Source organism: Mesoplodon mirus, assembly GCF_964341445.2.
Source record: "Mesoplodon mirus genome assembly, chromosome: 17".
Lineage (NCBI taxonomy): Eukaryota > Metazoa > Chordata > Mammalia > Artiodactyla > Ziphiidae > Mesoplodon > Mesoplodon mirus.
The window spans coordinates 9,146,839-9,171,974 of record NC_138993.1 but is presented as its reverse complement, the minus strand read 5'-3'; the positions used below and the strand labels follow the sequence as shown (position 1 = coordinate 9,171,974).

The window sequence follows — 25,136 nt, the reverse complement described above, 5'->3', positions numbered from 1 at the left end:
GATGCCACACACTCAAAAAGCTTAAAAATGTCAATTTTCTAAAAATAATAACTATAAAGTCTCTTAGATAATATCAACCTAAGATACTCAGTTTCTACTTCCCATACCTCTTAAAACTGTAAGATGTCCTACTGGTTCTTAATTTTCTCATTCTCACCTGTTAATAAGCAAGATCATTTGGACCCCACTAAAAATTCATCAAATCAATGCAGACTGCAAGCAGAATTTTCAGCTCTACTAACTACTAAATCGCTAGGTTCCATACAAGATCTAACCTTACACACTGGAATAGAAAAATACAAAGATTATATTCAGGTAATGTGTTTTTATATAAATTTATAAACTATCTTTTTAGCCTTGAGTAGGAACTGTTTTTATTTAAAATGTCTAAATCCAAAGGGTGTATATTTATTTTAATTTTATTTGAAAAAATGAATGTGTATCCCTGTAACACAATTACCTATGAAACAAAATTTAAATCATAATTACATACACTCCTACTTGCAAATATTACTCTGTTAAAACATAGTATACGAAAATGACCATAAAAGACGTATCTATCCCTAAAGTTATATGTACATTACTACTTCATTTATGGCTTTGGTGGGAAAGCAACTAGTCACTCACTACCTTTAATTTGCAGTAAAAACTGAGGAGGGAGTTTAAAGTTATAAAGAAAATAGTTAGCCTAAAACAACAGCTCGACAACAGTTATATAATACCAAGAGCACCAAACACTTTACGTGTGGTGTCTTTAACTTACCTATCATCAATACTATTTTGGTAATATATATGTAGCAATTTGTCTTTGATCCATGAAATCTGTTTTGCAGCATCTTTCCCAGCTGCTGATTGTAAAGCGTATTTCTTATAGATCTGGGCAAGTCCCATCATGGCTTCTTTGCGCACTCTCCACTTAAAAAAAACAAGAAAATTTTTCTCGTAATTTAAAAATGCCTCCGTTATATTAATTCAGTAAAATCTAGTTTCCCAGTTTTTTAATTTACTTTACACAATTTATTTTCATCATACCTCAGTTCCTGGATGTCAATCTGTAATGACTGTATGAAAAAACACAACTATCATTTTAATATATCTACTATGTCAAGCACAGACATCTATTAACATGTATAAAGAATTTTAATGCTTTGATATCTTATACCCATTACCAATCCCTAGAAAACAAAACTCAATCACAATCTACATAATGTCACTTAGAATGAGTGAGGGAAAGCATGCTACTAAATTGTAAAAGGCAAAGACAGTTAAGTGGATAAACTGTGAGCTATTCCTTATAGATTGTTTTCCAAATTATGGTCTATATTAAGCATACCTGTATTAAAGGTATACATGACAATGGCTTTATCAGATGCTGAATGCAAAGACACATCAGTGGTTCATTTTGTATATCTGGCAAAGACGTTCAGGTATAAATGTATTCAAATGTATTTTCTAAAATAAATACATATCTGTTATAGTATACCTACCATTAATTGGTATGAGTTTAATCTTAAATTTTACATAAACACAGCACTATAATCAGTAGGATGTAAGTAATATTTAGAACTTCATGAATCTGCGAAGATTATTAATTTTTCCTTTGCAGTCTGTCACTCACAGCAACATTTTTCTCTTGGTTTCTCTTTCAATTAATTACAGTAAATAATAGTCCTTATTTCATCCATCCACTGCATACATATTGAAATAAAAGACTTCAAAAGCTTTACTCATAAAATAAGAATTCAATATGTTTGTAAAAACTTTATCTCCAATTCCCTATCTTATCTCTAATTCCCGAAAGTGCTACTTTAGGGAAAATTTAAAGATATAGAGCATATTCTAATACTGACAGTAACATAAATATATTTAATTATTTTTTGGTACTCAATTAATATTTATATGAATGAACCAAGCAGTCATATGATGAACACAACATGATGATCAAAACCATACATGGATTATGATCCCAATAATACACAAATACTTAGCTTAAATTCTAAGTGTAACTATGAGAAAGTTTACTTGAACAATTAGAAGGCTGTTATCCTACCATGATGCAAACCTCCTTCTCCTTCTTTATAGCTTTTGGCCTTTTCATTGTTTAATACCCTACTGAAATATTCAATAACAACAAGTCTAAATTTATCAACTAAAATAAGTTGCTCTGAATACCTATAGACTCAGAGGGAAAACCATGCAATTCCTGTCCATGTATTCTTCATCCACAACCCACATGATCAAAGAGAGAATTAAATGATGGAGATAGCACAATCGACCATACAAGTGACTTTCAAAATGTTATGAAGTTTTTACCTAGTTAGAGCTATTCATATCTACCAAGAGGCCTCCCACTTTCTTTGCTTATTAACCCCTAAATACACCAAAGGTTTTCATCCTTCACCAAAATTACTCTTAAGTCTAAGTCTGTAAAATCCATGCCATCAAGGAAAGGCAATGGGGAGGAGGGGAGAATAAATATTCACTGAAACACTTACTGAGTGCCTAATACATTCCAGGCAACATGGAATACAAATGTAAGACACAGTGCCCTCTTCAGAAGCCACTAACTAAAGAGTGGAGCTGTTCAGTGCTCTAGAAGGAAGGTTTGGGGTCATGGGAGATAGGCTCGAAGCATGCTGCTCTGCTGGGGTTAGCTTTGCCATGTTGAAAACATTTTTGGGACTTCCCTGGTGATGCAGTGGTTAAGAATCCGCCTACCAATGCAGGGGACACAGGTTCGATCCCTGGTCCGGGAAGATCCCACATGCAACTGAGCAACTGAGCCCATGTGCCACAACTACTGAAGCCCAAGCTCCTAGAGCCCGTGCTCCGCAACAAGAGAAGCTGCTGCAATGAGAAGCCTGCACACAACGAAGAGTAGTCCCCATTCACCACAACCAGAGAAAGCCTGCATGTAGCAACAAAGACCCAACACAGCCATTAATTAATTAATTAATTAAAAGAAAAAAGAAAACATCTTGTATTTTCTATTCCATAGAAATTATAATACAATCAGCTAGAGGACTATGAACTGATACCCATATGAAAGGAAAAAGAGAAAAGAGAAGTTGTGTTCAGAGGTCTTTTCAAAAGTCACTTACTAAAATTAGTGTACAGGTTAAATACCTGATTACTCTACCAGTTAGAGCTGGCCCATTCTGAGGATGAGAACAAATAATCCTAATAAAGAAAAACTAATAAAATTTAATGTAACAAAAAGTAAAATCTTCTCATAAACATTATTTTAGATATTAAAATGTCTCCCCCCAAAAAAGGGCTAATTACATTTAAATCTCAATATTTTCAAATGAAATACTATTAAACTTCAAGTATTCAAAATGCAAACCTACTAATAATTATTAACCCTACTTACCCGTTTGTCTAATGTTCTCTCTCTGACAAAATTAAGTAAGTGATCATTGACCAGAAGAATATCCTTTTTAGCAGCTGTAACTATAGACACAATAACATCATGTCTAATAGCTTCCTCAGGGTCATGTGACCTCACTTTAAGATACTCTGAAAAATAAAATTTTATTTGATTAAAATGAAACTTTGACAACTAAAATGTTTTAAAAGATTGCATAAGACCTTTGAAAGTAAACCACAACAAAAACAAAACCTAAGTAGAAGGTTCAATATTTCAAAAACATTAGGAGTAGGTAAGAGAGAAAGGGAGAAAGAGAAGGAACAAGGAAAGAAGGTCAGTCCTTCAGGCAGAATACAGTAGTTTACATGCAACTGAGTAGTAAATCCCCTTCCCATTTGTGGGACAGGGTAGTTAACTAAGGAGTTCCTAAACTCATTAATTCAACAAACCATATAAATGAACCAAGGAGTATATCAATGTTAAATATTTCACTTTTGTTTTTTAAATGGTTAAAATATTCAAGTCAAGTGGTTCTAATCGGAAAAGGCTAGAGAATTCAAGTTTCTATCCCTTAACTAGGTAAACCCTTAGTGAGGTTATTGAAAGAGTAAAATTAAGGTAATGGCAGCCAAGAAATAGGATTACAGGAAAGACTGTAAGGCAATTCTGTTTAACTGAACTAAAAGGAAGGCCAAAGGGAAGACAGAAGAAATGAAACATTTAACAATTATGAGTGACTAGAGGAGAATCTTAAAGTCAAAAACATTGAAGTTCAGATCTGGCACTGAGAAAGCTGAAAGAAAAAATTAACAATCTTCAGTAATGATATATTAGGTTTAAAGAAGAGGTACCACAAGTGAACATAAATTATTATTCAGCTTTTTAATTATATGACGAATAAGATAAAATTTCGTTGTTTGGATCTGGAGTAACATACATAGCCATGTCTATAAACGACAAACAGAGCTTATGATTGTGAATGGATTTACTTCTCAATAAATTAACAGTTAACAATATATGTTATGAGCAAAAGCTCATAAAATCAATGCCTAGGTCCTAAGCCCCTCCACCTTGAGCATTCTCTACTAATAGGAACTATTTCAAAAAGTGTTTAAGATAATATGTCGCTAAAAAACTTCTGAAGAAATGGGAATATTATTTTATGTATCACAGAAAACAAGGTTATTTTTAGTATTGATTTCAAATGCTCCATGCTAAATATATCTCAAATTCATTTACCCATCAAGATAAAGACAGGAGTTTTATCTTTTGCTGTACTTTTCAAATGCAATATGTATTATTATTTCAGGTGTCACTAAAAAATGGAAAAACCAATGACACACCATCAATTTTCAGATACATCCTCATTTCACTAAAACAAATCATTCATATTAAACAGGTATACACAAGAGCTATTAACTTATAGATATTAACTGTGCAGAGGAAGAGAAAACAGGACAAAGAAGAAATTCTCAACAGTTAGCATGATGCAGCATCTAACAATACTCTTCCCAATATGGCTACGTCCCTCAAAACTTGGCTGAAGGCACAGGATGAGGCTCACAAACACACTATGGAGAAAAGAAGATAAATGTATGTTTTTAACATATTTATTTCAGCTCACTCCTGAAACCCTAAGAAAATGTCTTTTAAAAGGGACAAGTAACAAGAGAAGAGATCATAGCAGAAGAGATTTCTCACCAAAATTTTGGCAGATGGATGACTGGTAAATGCCCAGGGACAAAGGAGAAGGATGAAACCTAAAAGGGAAAGAGAAGCCATAGACAAGCTCATTTCCAGGGTAGAAGAACCCTGAAATTCAAGGTACCAAGCAATGAGAAAGGCAGAGATGAAGACAGCAGTTGAAAACATGGAGTGGAGTGGTTGAAAATCTGCATTAATAGTTAGACCCCTAGATTTTTCAAATCTGTCTTTTAGCCAACTCTAAAAATTAAAATGTGCCAGGAGGCTAGAGACTAGGAAATACATAACATAACAAGATAAATGTTTCATAAAAAATGAAACTGTACACTATCCTTTGATAAAGCAAAACATTCAAAACAATGATAAGGACTAAAAAGGTTATTGGTGAAATTATTCACATCTAAAGTATATTTCAGACAGCTATAAAAAACAAAGTATCTATTATTTAGCCAAGAGTAAACAATGCATTGAAGTTCTGACTATGGAAAAAATACTTTAAAGATACAGACTATGCACAGAACTACTACAAATCAACAAGAAAAAAAAAAAAACAATGAACAAGCCAATTAAAAAAGGATGGGTTTAAACAGATACTTCATAAAAGAACACATGTATCAATATGCACATAAAAAGATGGCTAATCTCATTAGTCATCAGGAGAGTGCAAATTAAAATCACAACAAACATCAAGACCTATGAGAACGGCTAAAACCAAAAAGACTGACAATACAAAATGTTGACAAGGATGCTGAACAACTGCACCCTCAAACATTTCTGGTGCAAGTGGGAAATAGTATAACTACTATGAAGAACTTGTCATTTCTTATAAAGTTAAACATACATTTACCCTATGACCAGCAATTTTACTCCTAAGTAGTTCTAAAGAGAAAGAAAAACATAAATCCACAGAAACACTTACACAAGAATACTCACTGTAATCTTAATCATAATCGCCCCAGACCAAAAACAACCCAGATATCCATCAAAAGAAAAAAAAAATGGATATAAGCAAATTATGGTGTATTCATACAATGAAATACTACTCTATAATAAAAAATAAAGTAATAATACTTGGTGTCCCAAAGACACAAGCAATTAAAACTAAACTCCTGGTAGGATACTCTTTTCTGGGGAATCTGAATAACCAAAGAGAAAGTATCTAAACTAAAGGTTTTCCAGCAAACAACCCACCCTGATCACCCTACAGTGAAGTTCAGAGTCAACAATCCCATCCATACGCTCAGGGCTTTCTGAACAGCTTTTAATTTAGTCCCCCACTCTTAATAAAAGCCAACAGCCATAGATTGCCAAGCATTTGAGGAAAGCCTCTAACATGGAAAATACAGACAAAAGCAAATAAAAAGTGGGAAAAACAAGTGGGTGAAACAGACATTTTTAAGAAAAAGAAAACTCTAAAATACTATCATTAATATTCTCAGAGAATACTGCACCCACAACACAAGAAAAGGATGCTCCAGAGTAAAAGAAACATCCAGGATAAAAGAGAAGGAGGAATAGAAAAGGAAGAAACAGACACACATACACAGACACTCCCATGCATGCACGCGCGTGTGCGCGCGCACACACACACACACACATTCAGGGTCACACAGAAGGGGGGAGAAAAGAAGGGAAGGAGGGGGGGAAGGCAAAAGAGAGAGGAAGAACGGATCATCTTAAGATGAATGCTATAAAGCAGAAGCTCACATACAGCGAGCAGTCCAAGTTCAGGTGTCAGTAGGTAGACAGAGGGTTCTCCAAGCAGGATATCTCCCAGAAAAAGCAGTTTAAAATGTACTACAAGTTGGTAAAATTTTAAAAAGAGTAAATAACTAAATAATAGCAAGCAATAATATGAAAGATGGGAAGGTAGTGCTCAGAGGTAAACCATTCAAGGGTCCTGGATTGCTCAGAAAGAAGCTAGTGTTCTGATTAACTTCAGACTTTATTAATCAACTATGCAGTAAAAGCATGAAGGAGAATGTAACTTCTAAGCCCATATGGATAAAAAAGGAAAAATGAGAAGAAAAGTAATCAGTTGAGCAGAAGAGAAGAAAAATAGAAATAAAAGAAGCAAAGAATAGGCATGCAAAATAGAAAACACAAAATAAGACAGTAGGAATAAGTTCAACAGTATCAAATTCAAATTATTTCAATAAAATTTTCAAATCACATAAGAATACTATATATAACTTATGTACAGATACACATGTGACATAGATAGAAAAACATGAACAGAATGCAGAACAAATACAGAGGTTACCCTCTACAGAAGTAGGAATGAGAGGAGTTTGTGAACAGCATTTCAACTGTATCTACAATTTACTGTTTTTTTAACCTCCTAAGCTAATACAGCAAAATGCTAACATTTCTGAGGAAAACAGTGGCTGCCGTATTCATCCGTATTCTCTGAACTATTTCATAACTTTAAAAACCTTAACAGAGCAGCAACAGTCAGATACACAGTATTCTCATTACTATAAAAATGCACAGTTCTGAAATACCTCATCAATATACAGATTTCAGGAAAGTTACCTCCATTAAGCATGGTTAAATTAGTTCATAAATTAATGACTCTCACCTAAGTTCTCAAAATACTAAAGACGACTGAAGTCCCATAATCTATTCAAAGTCAAGACCTGTTCAAATCCAAGTGCCTGCAATACTTTTAGAATTGTTCTTAAATTAAGAAATCAATATTATCTCTGATAACGCTACTTTTTATGTAAGTGCTTCTAACCTATGTAGGTACTAGGAGGTAAAAACTGTAGCTTCACCATGATGATGAACTGAAACAAGAAGACTTCACCGACAATAATCATAAAAAAAAAAACAAAAATAAAAAGGTTTTTTTTCCTATATATAAAACCAATTTTTTTCACCGAAGAGCATCCAGGAATATTTGTCATTATGGGTATACAGTACCTGTTAAGTCCTTTGCTAAATCAGGATGGTTCATGAGACAATGGCTAGCAAATTTCACACATTCCAGGCGGATTGGTACATGGATATCATTAAACCTGATAAAATATAAAGTCACGGAGTAATCTTTAAGAGAGACAGATAAGTGTTTAACCTGCACTTAATTTATATTTATTTCTTTAATTAAAAGAAAAAACAATTTATACAGGATAATTCAAAGCAGAACCAGACTATTTTAACAAAGTTTTTGATATATTATATATGTAAGAATGCTTTGGAACCTCTATATTAAACTAGGTCAATCTCCTGTGAGAACTATGTACTTTTAAGGAGGATGTTTGAACAGTATACATTTGGCTCAAATACAAGAACTGGAATGACAAAATTTTTCCTATAAATAGTATACTTTCTTTTTTGTTATATATAAATTTATTTATTTTATTTTAATTATTATTATTTTTGGCTGCGTTGGGTCTTTGTTGCTGCGCGCGGACTTTCTCTAGCTCAGGCGAGCGGGGGCTGCTCCTTCATTGTGGCACGCAGGCTTCTCATTGCAGTGCCTTCTCTTGTTGTGGAGCACGGGCTCTAGGCATGCGGGCTTCCGTAACTGTGGCGTGCAAGCTCAGCAGTTGTGGCTCGCAGGCTCTAGAGCACAGGCTCAGTAGCTGTGGCGTATGGCTTAGTTTCTCCGCGGCATGTGGGATCTTCCTGGACCAGGGCTCAAACCTGTGTCCCCTGCATTGGCAGGCGGATTCTTAACCACTGCGCCACCAGGGAAGCCCTATAATTTCAAATATATCTGTTTATGCAAGTATATGTGTATACATAATGCACATATACATTATTAAATCCCACACTGAAAAGAAAGTTTTTCCTCAAATTATTCTTTCTTAAATACAGAACATTCACAAATGTTTGGTAGATCTTGCACTAAACCCTGTATTACTTTATATGACTCTAAAATTGTGCCAAAATTACTCCTATCTATCATAATTATTTCCACTAATATCAAAGCCAATTTTTACATGTATATGTAAATACCTTAGTATGTATCTCTAAAAAGTTAAAACTCTTTGGTTGATAAGTCATTTAGGTATCTTTTACTCATATTTCCCCTCTCTATCTTTTTCTTTTCCTTTGTAATCTGGTGAAGCAACTGTTTTGTGTTTGTGTGTGTGTGTAGTGTTTTTCCACAGTGTAGATTTTGATAATTTTATCATTCTGATGTCAATTAACAGGTTCCTCTCTCTCCTAAATCCTGCACATTAGGAACCAGGTCTAGAGACTTGATCATATTCAGGTTCATTTTTTAGCAAGACTACTGATAATGGCATTGTGTTCCTCCATCAGGAAGCACATGATGTCTAGTTGTCTCTAAACCATTGATGTTCAAAGCCTATATACATAAGTTCATTGTGGACTACAAAGCAGTGGGTTTGTTTTTAAATCTTAAGTAACAACAAGAACGTTAAAGTGAAGCAAGAATTTTCCATTTGACATTTTCATAAGTCTTAATTCTCAAAGATCAAAAAGTCTCCAAATCTTGTATCACCTAATACCATAAGAAACAAAATTTAGCATCAGAAAGAAAAAAAGTCTTCTGAAGGAGCAACAAATTACTCATAAAAGATTATTATTAGGAAACAAACTGCTTTATGAAGTACACTCAAAAAAATCTAGTCTATAAAATCTAGTCTCTGGTCTCATATAGTTTCTTGAGTGTTCTGAATCCAAGTACTCAATCCCTGTACACTTTAACCTTTCTGAAATAAACATGTACCAAATAACCATTAAAAGACATCTTTAAAAAAAATACTCTAGCTCCCTAAAATTGGTAATAATGTGCAAGTTTTATGTCATTAATAAAAAAAGGAAAAATTACAATGTAATCAAAAGGTAAAAAATTTAAATTAGAATTTTTCCTCCTAAAATCCTATAAAGTCTGGCTAATCCAAGTCCTGATTTAAAGATATATTAAATGTCTATATGTAAAACTGTATTTGTTTTAGCACATTAAATAAAACAGATTTTGATTTTAGTTGCACAGTTTAATTAAACTATTTTGCCCTCTTGCTCATTGTATTTAAGGGGAAAAAGTCTAGAAATCAAACTCAAAATGACAATGGGCTAATATTTATTAGTTTAACACACCTTGTTAAATATTATTATTGAGCTACGTAAGAGATAAGAAAACAGAGTAAGAATTTAGGGCTTAACATATAAAGGCTTATATGATTTGACAAATTAGAAAAACAAGACCAGAAGAGATTATCTTTATCATAATCATTGATAGTTCTGGTAACAAAATGGAAGGAAAAGTGGTGATGACAATGCAAATATTTCAATACAAAGAAAATAACAGTAAGAATCTCAATCCTATTTACTTGTTTATTTACGACTTAATTGCATTATTTGTTATAAGCATAATTATAAAAGGGGGAAAAAAATCCTCCTCTATCCTCAGCATCAAAGTAGGTTTCAGCCAGGGCACTTGGAAGTGGTTTTAACATATTCAAGGTCGGGATATCTTTAGAAAAGTAATAAAATAAACCCCTCTCACAGAAAAAATATAGAAACACATTCAAAATTTTGCAACCGATTTCAGGAGGTTTTTGGATCATTAAAAGCATACAAGAAGCCCAGGTTATCATTTCCTCATTATCATAAGAAATGTAGAAAGGAGGTCAGTAGGAGGAATATACATAATCATTTATTTATTCATTCTATGGATATCCTTTTATCTTTACAATGACTCCAAATAATCTAATTAAATATAATTTCTTTGTGGAGAGGCTATATCTCACCATGATGTACTTCTGGTTGGAATTAATCAATCACTGCTATGTAATAATACACTTCAATTTCAGGATTATAATACTTTGTGAGAGTTTTTTAAATATATCATCTTTTAAAAATTACTGAAGACAAAATAAGAAGGGGAAACTGTAAATATGGCCAATCGCCATCAGCATTCAAGAATTTCAAAATATAAAACCCCTCTTTTTATGATTTCAGAAAACAATCTTAAATGTGGGTGCTGTTTTAAAATAGTAAGTAGATATAAACACATATTACTTTTAAACAGGACACCAAAATCATATACCTGCCCAAGTAACACTGCCAAAGTGGTTTGTTTTGAGAAGCCAATTCTGAATCCTTTGCCCCAAACATTTTTGCCAGTAGTTTAACAACTTGAAGGCGTTCCTCATTATCATTGCTCTAAAACAAAACACAACCACAGCTTTAAAACCATGAGGTAGATATACTGAGAATAGTTTTCCCCATGATTTCCCTTAATCTCTAATTCCACAGAAAATCTTTTATGAACTTCAGCTGAAAAATTATACATAAAAATGTTTAATATATTTTTCATAAAATTAAATGTTACCTTAAATATTCTAATCATCTCAAATTACATTAAAGGAGTACACTCCTACATGAAAATTCATCCCAAAGTCTGATTAAAATTTAGTGGCCCCTCCTACAATTGAGGCTTGTTTCCATTCAAAATCAAAATCAAAAACTAACTTGCATCAAACCTACTTGGAACCCTTGAAAAACTATTTGTGGTCTTTAAGAATAGACACTGATAGAGGCCAATCCTACAGTAAACAGAGACTTATATATGAAGGTACTTGTTAAGCCCTTTGTAGAAATAAATATGCACTAAATCTCCCAACAGGAGAGTCAGTTCATCTACATACACCAGATTCATAATGGAGTTCAACGACGTGATGAAGCCTTACACATGCAAAAACTAAAGTTTCCACTTTATATAGAAAATGGGTACTCTGGGGATAAGAACTCAAATTTTATTACTGCTTTTGGTACCTCCAACAAATGACAATATTTAAATGAATGAGCCAGCCACAATACTAGACTTGAACACAAAATGTGACAGAGATTGTTAAAAGCACTAATATTCAAAGTACTTGGATGGCACTGTACAGATTTCTTTTAAATTCTAAACCAATGCCAAAGCCCAGCATTTAAAGCCCCCATGATATGACCCGACTCATCTCTATTATTTGATTATTCCTCTAAAAAAGTACGTTTTAACCCTGGCTGCACATTAGAATGACCTATAAGGCTTTTAAGAAACAACAAACAAACAAACAAACAAACAAAAGCTCATGTCTGGACTCCACTGCCAGAAATTCTGATCTGGGTTAATGCCTGGACATCTGCTTGTTTATTAAGGCTCCACAGGAGAAGATTCTAATGGGCAGCCAGGAATGATTTACACTTCCTTTATGCTACCATGCAACTGTAATTCTTTGTGTTCTGCAAATTCACCCAGCACCTTCCTACCTCTATATGATTCTGCATGCTGTTTCCTTTGCTTCAATTGTATGCTGTCTGTATCTTTTATGATACTTATAATATTTGGCCTCTTATTAGATATGGATTTTTTCCTCTTCCTCCCATAATAGATGTTAAATTTGCTGAAAGCAGGGATGATAATTCTTATTTTTGTATTTCTTACAGTATTCAATATTTTTATTAGAGAAAATCAAAGCAACAAATAATTAAAGGTATAACTGCCTTTTGCCTCATCAAAATTGCTAACTACATGAAAAAAGGGGGTAGAGGAAGGCCAGTGAATCAAATGTCTCACTTGAAAAATACACCAAAAATATGCCTCAGAATAAAATGAGAATAATTATTTGCTGCATTTTGGGGGTATTTATACTACCGACATAAACTGTTTATTTTGTAGTTTTCAAAGAGACAAATTCAAATTTTTAGAAACAAGAAATACAACACAGAAATCATTTAAAAACTTTTCTGGGTGGTACAGTGGGGTTCATCAAAGAGTATTAATTATAACCAGATTTATTTAATCTTTATGTAATAACTTGAAAGAGAAAATATGCCCCAAATCTGCAAGTGAAACTCAATTTTATGGCATAATTTAATGCCAAGGCAATAGGGACGTTACCGAAAGAGTCCAGAAAAGCCGTGTGGAAAGCAAAGGAGCTTTCAAGACAGGCTAGACAAGTACAGGATAATGTTCATAAAGGGAAAATATTTCACCCTATGTAGATAATAGATCCTAAACTATTTTTATGGCACATCAAGGGGTCTTGGGAACCACTATAAACCATGCCTTAAAAACGTAAAAGTTTGATGTATAGCTATGACCTCAAAAGTTAGTCACAACCCAGAATTTATCTGGAAAACATTTGAAGGAAAATATCATCCTGCTAATCATTAATTCATCAGATTTTATCTGCTAGGCACCATGCCAGGCACTGGAGATACACAAATATGCAAGGCACAAACATGTAAATAAATAACTAATACACCACCACATGTGTAACATCCAGTTAAAACCACTATAAGGATTAAAAGCCACAAATAATGCACTTTGCTAATCTGGTTGATAAAACCATATTATTTTTAGGATAGTTACCTTCAATTTAAATTCAAGCTGGGGTAAAACTGACAGCAGCAAATGACTATCAATATTATAGAGCTCCAAAATTAAGTCAAAGACATGCTCTGACAAATCGCTGATAGATGTTTTCCCAAGCATCAGAACCTGATTAAAAAACTTTTGAGAAAGAAAATTTATCATTAATAGAAACACCATAGATAAAGTGAATTTTCTGAAATTTTATTATTCAATTAAGTTCATTATCATTCTATACAAAGTCAAAACAGGCATACCAAAACATTTTCTAAGAAGGTGGGAAATCACTACTGGCTACCTAAAAACATAAAACATGGAATTCACCTCGTACATAATAAAAGACAAGTAATTTGTACTGACTCATCAATTAGCATATCAATAAATACCCTACCTACCAAATACACTTTATTCCACATTATGGTATTTACCATATTTTATCCTATACTACACTTATTTGTACACATGTCTTAGTTTCTCTACTAGATAAATTTCTTAAGGGCAAGGGATCACATTTTGCTCACCACAGCAGTATGGGAGACAAAGCCTTACACCTTCATAGTAGAAACCAATTCCATTCTTAAAATACGTAATTTTATATTTACAAGGCAAAACAATATCTTTCTAATACTTTCTGTTTTCTTTTATATTCTGATAAACAATGTATACATACATACAAAGTTTATAGCACTAATTAAAGTCCAATTAAAAGCACATACAAACACAAGGAAAATCCAAATGTGAACAGTTCTTTTCTATAAGCAGCCAGCACTAACTAGTTTCTGCACTCAGATCATTCATCATGTTACTACTGAAAATGGTAAAAATACGTGGCATAATGATCAAGTTCCTTTCTATTTAAAGTCTTCCAAATATGTAAAAAATTAACCCAGAGCATATCCCACATATTCTCCACAGTATCTTTTATCTCCTTGAAGAAGGAATTAAGGATTCTTTACACCGCACAAGCTGCCCTGACCTCTTCTTTCTGTGACAGTTAACAAACAACTTGGCTTAATCAGGTTTTCTATCTGGAAAGTACAGTCAGGACTTTACATTTCAATGTCTCCTCTGCTTACTTTTAGCTCCTGTGTTGTTCTTAAGTTTTTTAGACCTATGAACCTGTACCAACCACCTAGCCATGAAGGGAAAAAAAGAAAAAAATTCTATTCTACTATTCTCTCTTTATTGGTTTTAAAAATAACTCGTCTGTCCTCCATGTTCATCAATTTTGTGGGAAAAGAATTTCATGACATCAAAGGTTAAATTCTCATTCAAGTTGAAGATGAAGTGGCTTCGTTGTTTCCATTCGAAAATTTTATCCTGTTTCAAAATGATAAATCTACCTTTCTTAACAGAAAATAATCCTTTCCAATCTGGCCATCTTGGTGATCAAACCATCCTCTTCTTCTATCAGTCTGGGGAAAACTCATTTGAAAATGGGAAAAAAACAAAACAACAACAAAAAAAACCCAGTGTAACTTCCTACAAATTCCATCAAAAACATTTATTGGACACTTATAATCTCCATCTATCTCCAAGTCAGTCTTCACTGTATAACAAGAACCAGGTACACTGCCTGACAGAGGGGTATCCAAAATAGATTCAATAAATGAATGAATGATGTGTAACAGGTACTATAATACAACTATAGGTGAAACAACCTTCCTGAGGGTATACAATTCAGTGAAGAAGCAGATATAGATTTGAATAAAGTATTTCCTACCAAAAAACATTAGTCTTTTACTTACAAATGGTAACTAATTTTCACATAACAAATTAAATTATAACAACTGCCTCCTAATGAAAGGAGTAAGAGGAGTAAGTTAAAGGTCGATAAATTCTATCTTAGATTTAAATGATCAATTTTAATTACAAAAGTGTTTTCACATCAGTTAACACATTCTCTACCATCACGCCAAGCATTATTAACTCCAATAACTAAGGCTAAGTGAGATTAAGCAAATTAACCAAATTTCACCTACATCAAGACAAGCTTGATACATTTTTTCAATCCAACAAAATACTTCTGTGCTATCCCCTAAAACTTGTGATTTAAAAGATCTGGTAAAAAATAACAACATTACCAAGAAGTGATCCATGTAGGAAATTTTTTAAATTGTCACTACATACTTTTTGTTTTTGATACTGTTGTACCTTTTATATATATATATACACACACACACACACACACGCACATACACACACACACACTTTTTAGTTTCATGAGTTGTCAAGTTACAAAAAATTTTATTTTAAAAAGTAATCTATAACGCCACAGTGACTTAAGTTCTATATATGTAAACAACACTGTATATAAAGAGGAAACTTGAATGTGTCTATAGGCATGAGTGAAAAAAGACACAAGTAAAAAAGAGACAGAAGTGGGGTTATTATTACCTTGACATCCTACCTCTATTACTTTGACATCCTACCTCTATTTTTCCTTGCTAATTCTCTACTAGGAAGATATATGAATAATGGCTATTACATGTACAAATCCAAAAAGGCTGAGAATGATTTTTACACTGTACTAAAATCCCACAGGGAATTAAGCTCACCAGAAGGTATTTTACATGTAACTGTAGATTTATAAGGGAGAAGAGGAGAAAAAAAAAAGCAATTCTTAATGACTTCTTAGCTAACTCTCAAATAAGTCAAGGGACAAGAAAATAGGGAAAACAGAGAGAGATAAGAAAATAATGACAAAGTACTGGGAATAAATAAATATATAACTGAAAGTGTGCTCAGACTATTCTACTAATCCTGTGCCTCTTGCCCCCAGCCCCAGCTTCTGATAAAGACATAACCAAGTATGGATGGGGCTGTCTATTTCTGTAGGTAAGAACTAAGAGCAGGAAATTAACATGAGGTGTAAGTGACAGGGAAATGTTTTTACCTTGATTTACCTGGGATTGCTAGAAGTATTTCCTTCGTCCTTCTATCTTTCTTTTAACTTTTATTATAAATATTTTCAGACATACACAGATGTTGAGAGAATAGTATAATGAACCTAATCACCTCACTCTATCTTGATTTTTTTTTCTTTTCTTACCCAATCAAATATTTATTTTCCCAATCCTAGAAAATATATCAACGTAGTATAGTGTTAATTTCTTATTTTTATGCCAGAAAAAGGCATCAGAAAAAGGTAAGTGTTCCCCTAAAAAACATCTGGCTCAGCAACATCAACTTAAATAAATGACCACCAGGAGGAGCTCACCTAAGTGTATCTAATGGCCACAGAAACAGTCATTCACAGGCACTTGAAGCAAAGGAAAAGGGAAGGGGCACTTAATAACAGAATGCTTAAATCTGGTCCTACAGATTTCAAGTGCTACTACGTCATAACAGAAAGAACTCAATCCACTCAGTCTAACCAATTTACTGCAGCCAATACCCAAGACTCACAAAACTTGCAGAAATCAATATTTAGAATTCCCTGGCAATCTGACTGGAGCTATTAAGATAGGTTACACAATTTAATTCTCCAGATTCTGAAAGTCCACCCTCCAAAACAATTTCTTTACAAATTAAATACATTTTTCCAAATCATCATGTGCTCACAACTATTTAAGGTCATAAGCCAGTAACAAAAACTGGAATTTACCATAGTACTATCCCATAAAGTATGTTAATTTTCAAAGTACATCTTTTCATGATGTATTTTTATATACTAAATTAAATTTTGTATTACTTCAAGAAAAATTCTCCTTCAATAAACTTCAGGAAAATTAAGTACATAAGTAATTATAAAAGGCTTTCTTTCTCACTTTTTTCAAGAAGACAGATTTACATGTTTAGATGTGGGTAAAAGTGGAAAGCAGGTGGAGACAGACCTGCTACACAATTCCAGAGGCCAACATCAAGACTGCATTCTAGATTTGTTCCAGTAGGTACCATTCACATGGAAAACAATGTGAATGGTGCCACCTAGAGTTGTGCAACTCAACGGAACTATGGGGGAAAAATTAAAACTTATAGTAAGCTTCTATCAGTGAACCTATCAGATAAAATACATTTCTTCTGAAAATAAATAGAAGATCGTTAACCATAAATAAGTAGATTTGAGATGATAATGAAAGGGCTCATTTCATTGCAATTCTTCCCCCCTTCTCAGAAAAGGTAGATTTATATGGAATCTACCCCAGGGAGAGCAAGACAGGCAACTTTCACCACACCACTGTCATTCACACTTGCCTTCAATTTTTATATCTTGATATTAGTTCATATCTTCTTCTTGTACAAATCAATTTAATTTCCAAAAAGCTGTAAGCAACTTCTCTGAATAATGATAAGTTCCATATGATTTATCTAATTACATTTAACTCGATTTCCAAGAATAGAAACAGTATATCTTGCTAACCAAAATAAAAACTGTTTTAGTTCCTAGGCAATTTGAAAGAGAGAAATAAATGAACAAAGAATATGAGAGCTAATTTTCTAGAAAATATTAACCAATAATAATTTTAAATAAGGAGAAAGAAAATACACTTAATTATTAAAACAATATGAAATGTTAAAGTATGTACCACTTGCTGAAATTCTGCTTCTAGCTGTCTTTAAAATTTTGGCTAATCTTTCTGACAACCAATTGGACAAGTAAAACTTACATTGGTAATATATGGTTCAATAGCTTGAGCTGTCCTCTTCAGTAAAGCCTTTGCCAAATCATATGCTTGCTTGTTTAAATTCTGAAGGAAAAAACCAAAAAACAGTACCTATATTATACACCACTAAATATGAAAAAGGAAATATTACCTGTATTCAAAAAGCTACTGTTAAGTCAATGAATGAGAAAACTGTTTAAGATTCAATTTGAATAAAAGGGCGACAGCAAAGCCACTTTTCTCCTCGGACTAACTGGTCTAGTAGATCTTAAGATCCCTTCCAAGCAAGGATAATTATATTCTCTTCGTATCTTATTCATAGCATAAGGTAAATCACATAGAAAAGGTCAATAAATGTTTATTAGACAGAAAAGGAGATACTGAGTCACTGTAAAGCTAGTTGCAAAGTCAAATCAGTTCAGCTGAGTACAAATACAGGCTATTTCATTCCAAGACCAAAAGAACCAAAACATCATAAGAGAATGAACTGGGTCCTAGTGCGGGCAGAAATGAGGAATCCACAGGTGGCGAAAGACAAAAGAGTTTGGGGCAGCTATGGGAAAGCAGATTTTCCTGAACCACATCTCAGAGCATAGGGAAGTCCAAGGATAGAAACATAACAAGGGAATCCCCTGGCCGTCCAGTGATTAGGACTCAGCGCCCTCGCGCCCGGGTTTGAGCCCCGGTCAAGGAACTAAGAAACCACAAGCCATGCAGCACTGCCAAAAAAAAAAAAAGAAACATAAATAGTCAAGTATGAAAAGAAAAGAAGCACAAGAAACAATACCTTAAGAAAATATGTTTCTAAGAGATTTTGATGATGGAAAGAATCATGACCAAAGATCTAAAATGGAATCACTATTCCAGTTTAAACATATTACAGAGAGCAGAATTGTATATATCCTGAAACTCACATTCAGAGTATTTTTAGATTTATCTGCATTGATGCTTTGTATTGTATCATTTCATTAATATCTAACTGCTGTTTAGTATTTTCATATATAATATGCTACAGCTTATTTACTCATTCTCCTATTCATAGACATTAAATGTTTTGTATTGATACATGCCTCCTTGTGCATATAAGAAATAATTTTCTATACCTTTGCCATTTTTCAAATGAGCTGTTTTGTCTTGTTCTTATTTGTAGAGTTTCTCTGTACACTAAACATTTGCCAATTACATGCACAACATATCTTAGAGCCTGTACCTATGTTTTTACAATGCTTATGGTATCTTAGGACATACAAAAGTTTTCATTTTAATATAACCAAATATATCAATCTTTTCCTATTTGGCTTGTGCTCTCTCTATATTTTTTAAATTCTTTTCCATATTGAGGTTAATTTGTTGTTTTATGTTTTCAAATAAAATTTCAAAGATTTGCTTTTCAGATTTAGATCTTTATTCTGCCCGTAATTTATTTTCATGCATGGTGTGAAATAAGAATCTTATATTATTTTCCATATGGATATTCAAGTCCATTATTCCCCCCAATGACTTCCCTGTAATACTCACACTCTCAAGTTTCTATACAACCATGTACCCATTTGTAAATTTTCCATTACTTCCATATGTCCCTTTGTCTATTACTGCCTGATTACAGTCAAAGGGACATATGGAAATAATGTCTTAACACCAGGTAAGATAAGTACCCGCTTTCTTATTCTTCTTCAAAAACCAATTTGTCTAACTACACACACATGCACGTATACACACGCAATACACATTCACAATTTCTATTTTGATTAGGTTATCTATTAGTATATAGAGGAATGAATTTATTGTGATACTGAGTTTCCCATCACATAAACAATTATAACAAATCATGCAACATATTTAAGTCGTCTCTTACACTTCTCCAACAACTGTAATAACTTTGAACATTAAGGTCATGCACATTGTTAATAAATTTCTAAGTAGCTCAAATCTTTGTTAAAGCTACAAATAAAAATTTTTTGAAATTATACCAACAGATTTTTATATATTGATCTTATATCTATCGACTTTGCAGAATTTTCTTATTTTTTCTAGAAACTAATCTGTACACTGTTTTGTGTTTTCTGCACAGGCAGTCATAACATCTGCAAATAATTTCAGTTTTGTTTCTTCTTTCTAATCCTTTTATCTTTTGTCTTGTTTTACTCCACTAACTTAAGGCTTGTAGTTTAATGCCGATTCGAAATAGCATACTTGACTTTTTCCTGAGTAGAAGTGACCTCTTGACAATGTTCCTAACTTCAAAGAAAATCCTTCAGCATTTCACCATTAAGTGCAGTATCATACATAACCTTATCAATTTAAGGAAGTTCCTTTCTATTTCAAATATGCTAATAATATTTTTTATCGTAAGTTATACTGAATTTTATCAAATGGTTTTCTTATACATCTATTGATTATTTTTTCTCTTTGTTCTGATAATTTCCACAAATATTTTTTAATGTTAATCCATCTTTGAATTCCTAAAATTTAGCCAATTTGCTCATTACCAATATTACTTCATATCATTCTGGATAGTGTCCACTATTATTTTATATTGGATTTACATAAATGTATTATAAATTAAATTAGCCTATTAACCTCCTTTCTTGAACTTGGTTTTCTCTAGTTTTCCCTATGAAAACTATATTCTGCTCATAATGTGAATTGTGGAGCATGCCTTCCTCTTCTATAATCTTAAAAAGGTTGCTGAATATCAGGATTATATGGCACTTAGATGATTAATAGAAATCTCCTGGTGATGTGTTTAAATTCCTTCACGCTTGGTTTGAGTTCTGCTGCTGTGGCTATTATTACTGTCATCGTTGTTTAGGAGGAAAGATTTTTGTTTGTTTTATAGATATAGTTTTTAAAACCAATTAAATTTCTTTTATTGGTTAAAGGTTATTCAAGATTTTCTCTCTTGAGAAAAATTGGCAAGTTTTATTTTCTAGAAATTTGTTTTGTCCAACTCCAAATATGTTAGCATAAAATACTGTTCATGGGGCTTCCCTGGTGGCGCAGTGGTTGGGAGTCCACCTGCCGATGCAGGGGACGTGGGTTCGTGCCCCGGTCTGAGGGGATCCCACGTGCTGAGGAGTGGCTGGGCCCATGGGCCATGGCTGCTGGGCCTGCGCGTCCGGAGCCTGTGCTCCGCAGCGGGAGAGGCCCACGTATTGCAAAAAAAAAAAAAAAAATACTGTTCATGGAATTGTTTTTTGATCTTTTTAATGCCTGCTGTTCCTCATTTCATTCTAAAACTATATATTAATACCATCTCCCTTTTTCTGATTCAAACTGCCAAGGGCATGCCTATTTAATATACTTTTCGAATGACCAACTTTAGGTTTTTCTGAAATGTCACTGTGTTTTCTATTTCATTCATTTCTGTTCTTCATGGTTTACTTTCTTGTACAGACTATATATTCTAATGATACTTTTATAATTTCTTGAACTGGACACTTTAACTATAAAGTTAGATTAAAACATTTAAGTTGAATCCCACAGGTTTTAATATGTATCATTTTAATTATCATTTCTAAATTTCTTATAACTGCCATCATGATTTACTCTTTTGACAGATTAATTATGAGTGCTAGAGGCTTGTTAGTTTTGTGTTTTAAAATCCTCAAGAACTGTTGGTCTATTTGACTTATAATCAAATGGAAATGTATTAAAATGGCCCACCAAATTGTGAGTTTGTTTCTCCTTATAATTCTTTCAATGTATGCTTTATATATTTTGAGCCTATGTGAATACAAGTTTAGGCATCTTCCTGAGAACTAAAACTTATCATTGTATAACTCCCTTCTTTACCTGGTAAAGACTATAACATCTAAAATCTATACAAGTTACTTCAGTTTTCCTTCAGTTAGTATGTGTCTGGCATGGCAAATCTTTTTTCCATCCTTTTAGTGACAACCTTTTTGTGACAGTATTTTTGTTATATCTTATTAACAATGACCAGTGGGATTATTTTTAATCTGACAACCTGAAGTAGTAAATATGGGCCATTTACATTTATTGTAATTCTTCCTTGTATTGTAATCCTTAAAATTTTAACATGAATACTTCATTTAAAGTTCAAAGTAGGGCTTCCCTGGTGGCATAGCGGTTAATAACCCACCTGTCGGGGACTTGCTTGGTGGCGCAGTGGTTAAGAATCCGCCTGCCAATGCAGGGGACATGGGTTCGAGCCCTGGTCTGGGAAGCTCCCACGTGCCACAGCGCAACTAAGCCCATGTGTCACAACTACTGAGCCTGCGCTCTAGAGCCCGTGAGCCACAACTACTGAGCCCGCATGCTACAACTACTGAAGACCGCGCACCTAGAGCCCGTGCTCCGCAACAAGAGAAGCCACCACAATGAGAAGCCCACGCACTGCAATGAAGAGCAGCCCCCATTCACTGCAACTAGAGAAAGGCTGCACACAGCAATGAAGACCCAATGCAGCCAAAAATAAATTAATTAATTTTTAAAAAATAATAAAGTTCAAAGTAAATCAATAGCTCTATACTCCTGATCATCAGCAAGATCATATCACTCCTTGACTCTATTAGGCCATATAATCTTACATGTTATTTTTATCCAGTGGTTTAGGACCATTTTGTTAAAATCCCTTTAATTAATCATTATAATTATTATTGCTACTGTTTTTGTTTTATATGTCAGTTCTTACTTAGAGCATTTCATTGTTCACCAATACTTCTTACATTTCACTTCTTTCAAGTTCAATTTCCATTATTCTAAAGTACTCAAATAGTAGTTCTTTCAGGAAGGATCTATTGACAAGTTGTATATTTAATGTCTTAATTTCACTCAAATTGGATAGCAACTGTGTGCATGCATATACAGTTATTTTATCTCAGTACTTTGGAAATATAGGTCCATTATGTTCTGGCATCTATCCTTGCTACTGAGAAGTCAGCAATCAGTTTAATGTTTATTCCTTGTTAAGGGCTACGTCTTTTCCCTCTGGATGCTTTATAGATTATTTCTCTTTTGTCATTCTACAAATTCTCCAGGATATGCCTACACTGGGATTTATTTTTATTTATTCTGTTCATGACACTTTTGTTACCTAACTCATAAATTTACGCTTTTCATCAGTTCTAGAAAATTTTAAGCAAATATCTACTTGAATATCATCTCTTCTCCATTCTTACTCGGTGTCCTGCATCACTTTTAAATATACTGGACCTTCTCATTCTATCGTTTATGTTTTCCTTAACTTTATCTCACTGTATCTGTACAATTTCCTCAGATCTCCTAGTTCTCTAAATGTCTTATAATCCAAAAAATATTTTGATTTCTATGAACATTTTTCATTTCTACATTTTTTTCCTAACCGTACCTTCTTCTCCTTTCATATGTCTAGCTATCATACTTTTTAACTCTTATGCTTCTAGAAATTAAAACATAAAATTGTTATCTTTAATCCTTTTAAAGGTATTTAATATTTTTATCTAATAAATATATTATCTGAATTTTTACTTAGTGTCTGATTTTCAGTATTGATGGACTTCTTAAAAGTTTGGAAATTTTACATTATGAGGTCATTTTTAATGAAGCATTATTTCTGTGAATGCTGTGTAGCTATAAATTTAAGTTATATCTTTCCAGAAAGGTCTTAATTTTGCAGAGACCTTTATACTGGTGAATCACAGAACCATACTTCCAACTGCTTACTAAAGTGTTACTCATTTTCAAAGAATGAAACACACAAAAACATACACAACACACACACACAACTTGATTAATATCACCCAGGCAAGAAATACTTGTGTCATCACTATATCCTTTTCTCCAAGTTAGTAAAAACTTCCCTTTTTTTTTTTTTTGCGGTACACGGGCCTCTCACTGTTGTGGCCTCTCCCGCTGCAGAGCACAGGCTCTGGACGCGCAGGCTCTGCGGCATGTGGGATCTTCCCAGACCGGGGCACGAACCCGTGTCCCCTGCATCAGCAGGCAGACTCTCAACCACTGTGCCACCAGGGAAGCCCAAGACTTCCCTTTTAATTTCACCCCTCCCCTCCATCTACACTATCACTGTCTTTTACCTAAGGCCTATTTGGTTGTGTATCTCCCAACATATAAAGTTATATAATAGCATCAAAGTAGCTATTAATGTGTTCCTTGAAACATAATCCTATACAAAACTGAGTTATTACAGATATTTTATCACATGTACTAAATCTGTTATCTCTTCATTTAATTAGTGACTAATAAGTGTATCATGTTTTATTAAACACAAGTGATGTTCATTAATATTAATCAATAAAAGTCTCCAAAACTATAAAGCAGGATAAATTGCATTTTAAACGTAAGCAAATTCTGGACCCTAATATTAACAGGCTTTTGATATATTTCAATATATATTGTTACTTACCTTATGGGCAGGTACCAGATTTACCAAAACTGTATCCAAAAGCTCCTGAGATACTGTATCACCTTCACAAATAATAGAACTCATGAGATCCACCATATGCATATGAACTTTCTGATTGTGGCCATTGCTGAAATTCAAAATTGATATTTCATTTAAAGTATATCTGAAATTTATAAGATTTAATCATAACATAGAACATTGCACTGTATTTTAAAATGATACTCGGGCATTAATTAAATCAAATTCTACATATTCATTTAAAGCTTCCCTCTCTTCCAAATCTTACAACATCATCCAAAATATTTTTTAAATTACATTTCCAGGATTACTTTTTCCTAATTTTTACCAGTCTCACAATCAAAAGTAATTAAATCAAATGTAACTTTAGTTTTGCCTTAAATTCAGAAAATCAAACTACTTTGCGGAGGTTAATTCTAGTAAATTTAAGGAATACACAAAGAACTCAACTATTCACATGAATTAAGGAGTCAGTAGTATGTGATTTAAATAAAAGAAAATAACAAAATCCAAAAAATATTTTTATATTGGCTATAGATTACCTTATGCCACTCTTATATTATTCTCTACAGTACAGAATTAAATTGTATTCATTGTCAAAACATCTATAAAAATCATGTTAATGAGTTCTTAAGTTATAACTCTTAGCCTTCCAATATTCATCATAGTAAACACAGTTTATGCAGATTCACCTGTAAGTTAAAAATTCTTTTTTTTTAAATAGATCTTTAT

The 25,136-nt window shown here is 33.1% G+C and overlaps 1 protein-coding gene across 6 annotated transcripts in view; it reads right to left on the bottom strand.

Annotated features, from left to right (window-relative positions):
- The window catches only part of PDS5B (PDS5 cohesin associated factor B), a 197,083-nt gene that overhangs the window by 90,564 nt on the left and 81,383 nt on the right, over positions 1-25,136 (bottom strand). For all 6 annotated transcript variants that reach the window (XM_082602513.1, XM_082602515.1, XM_082602518.1 and 3 more), the window contains exons 6-12: positions 24,387-24,513; positions 18,023-18,103; positions 13,413-13,553; positions 11,100-11,215; positions 8,000-8,094; positions 3,374-3,519; positions 764-915 (exon numbers count right to left, since the gene is read on the bottom strand). In XM_082602513.1, the coding sequence (XP_082458639.1) occupies positions 764-915; positions 3,374-3,519; positions 8,000-8,094; positions 11,100-11,215; positions 13,413-13,553; positions 18,023-18,103; positions 24,387-24,513 (858 nt within the window). The remainder of the gene's footprint in view (positions 1-763; positions 916-3,373; positions 3,520-7,999; positions 8,095-11,099; positions 11,216-13,412; positions 13,554-18,022; positions 18,104-24,386; positions 24,514-25,136) is intronic.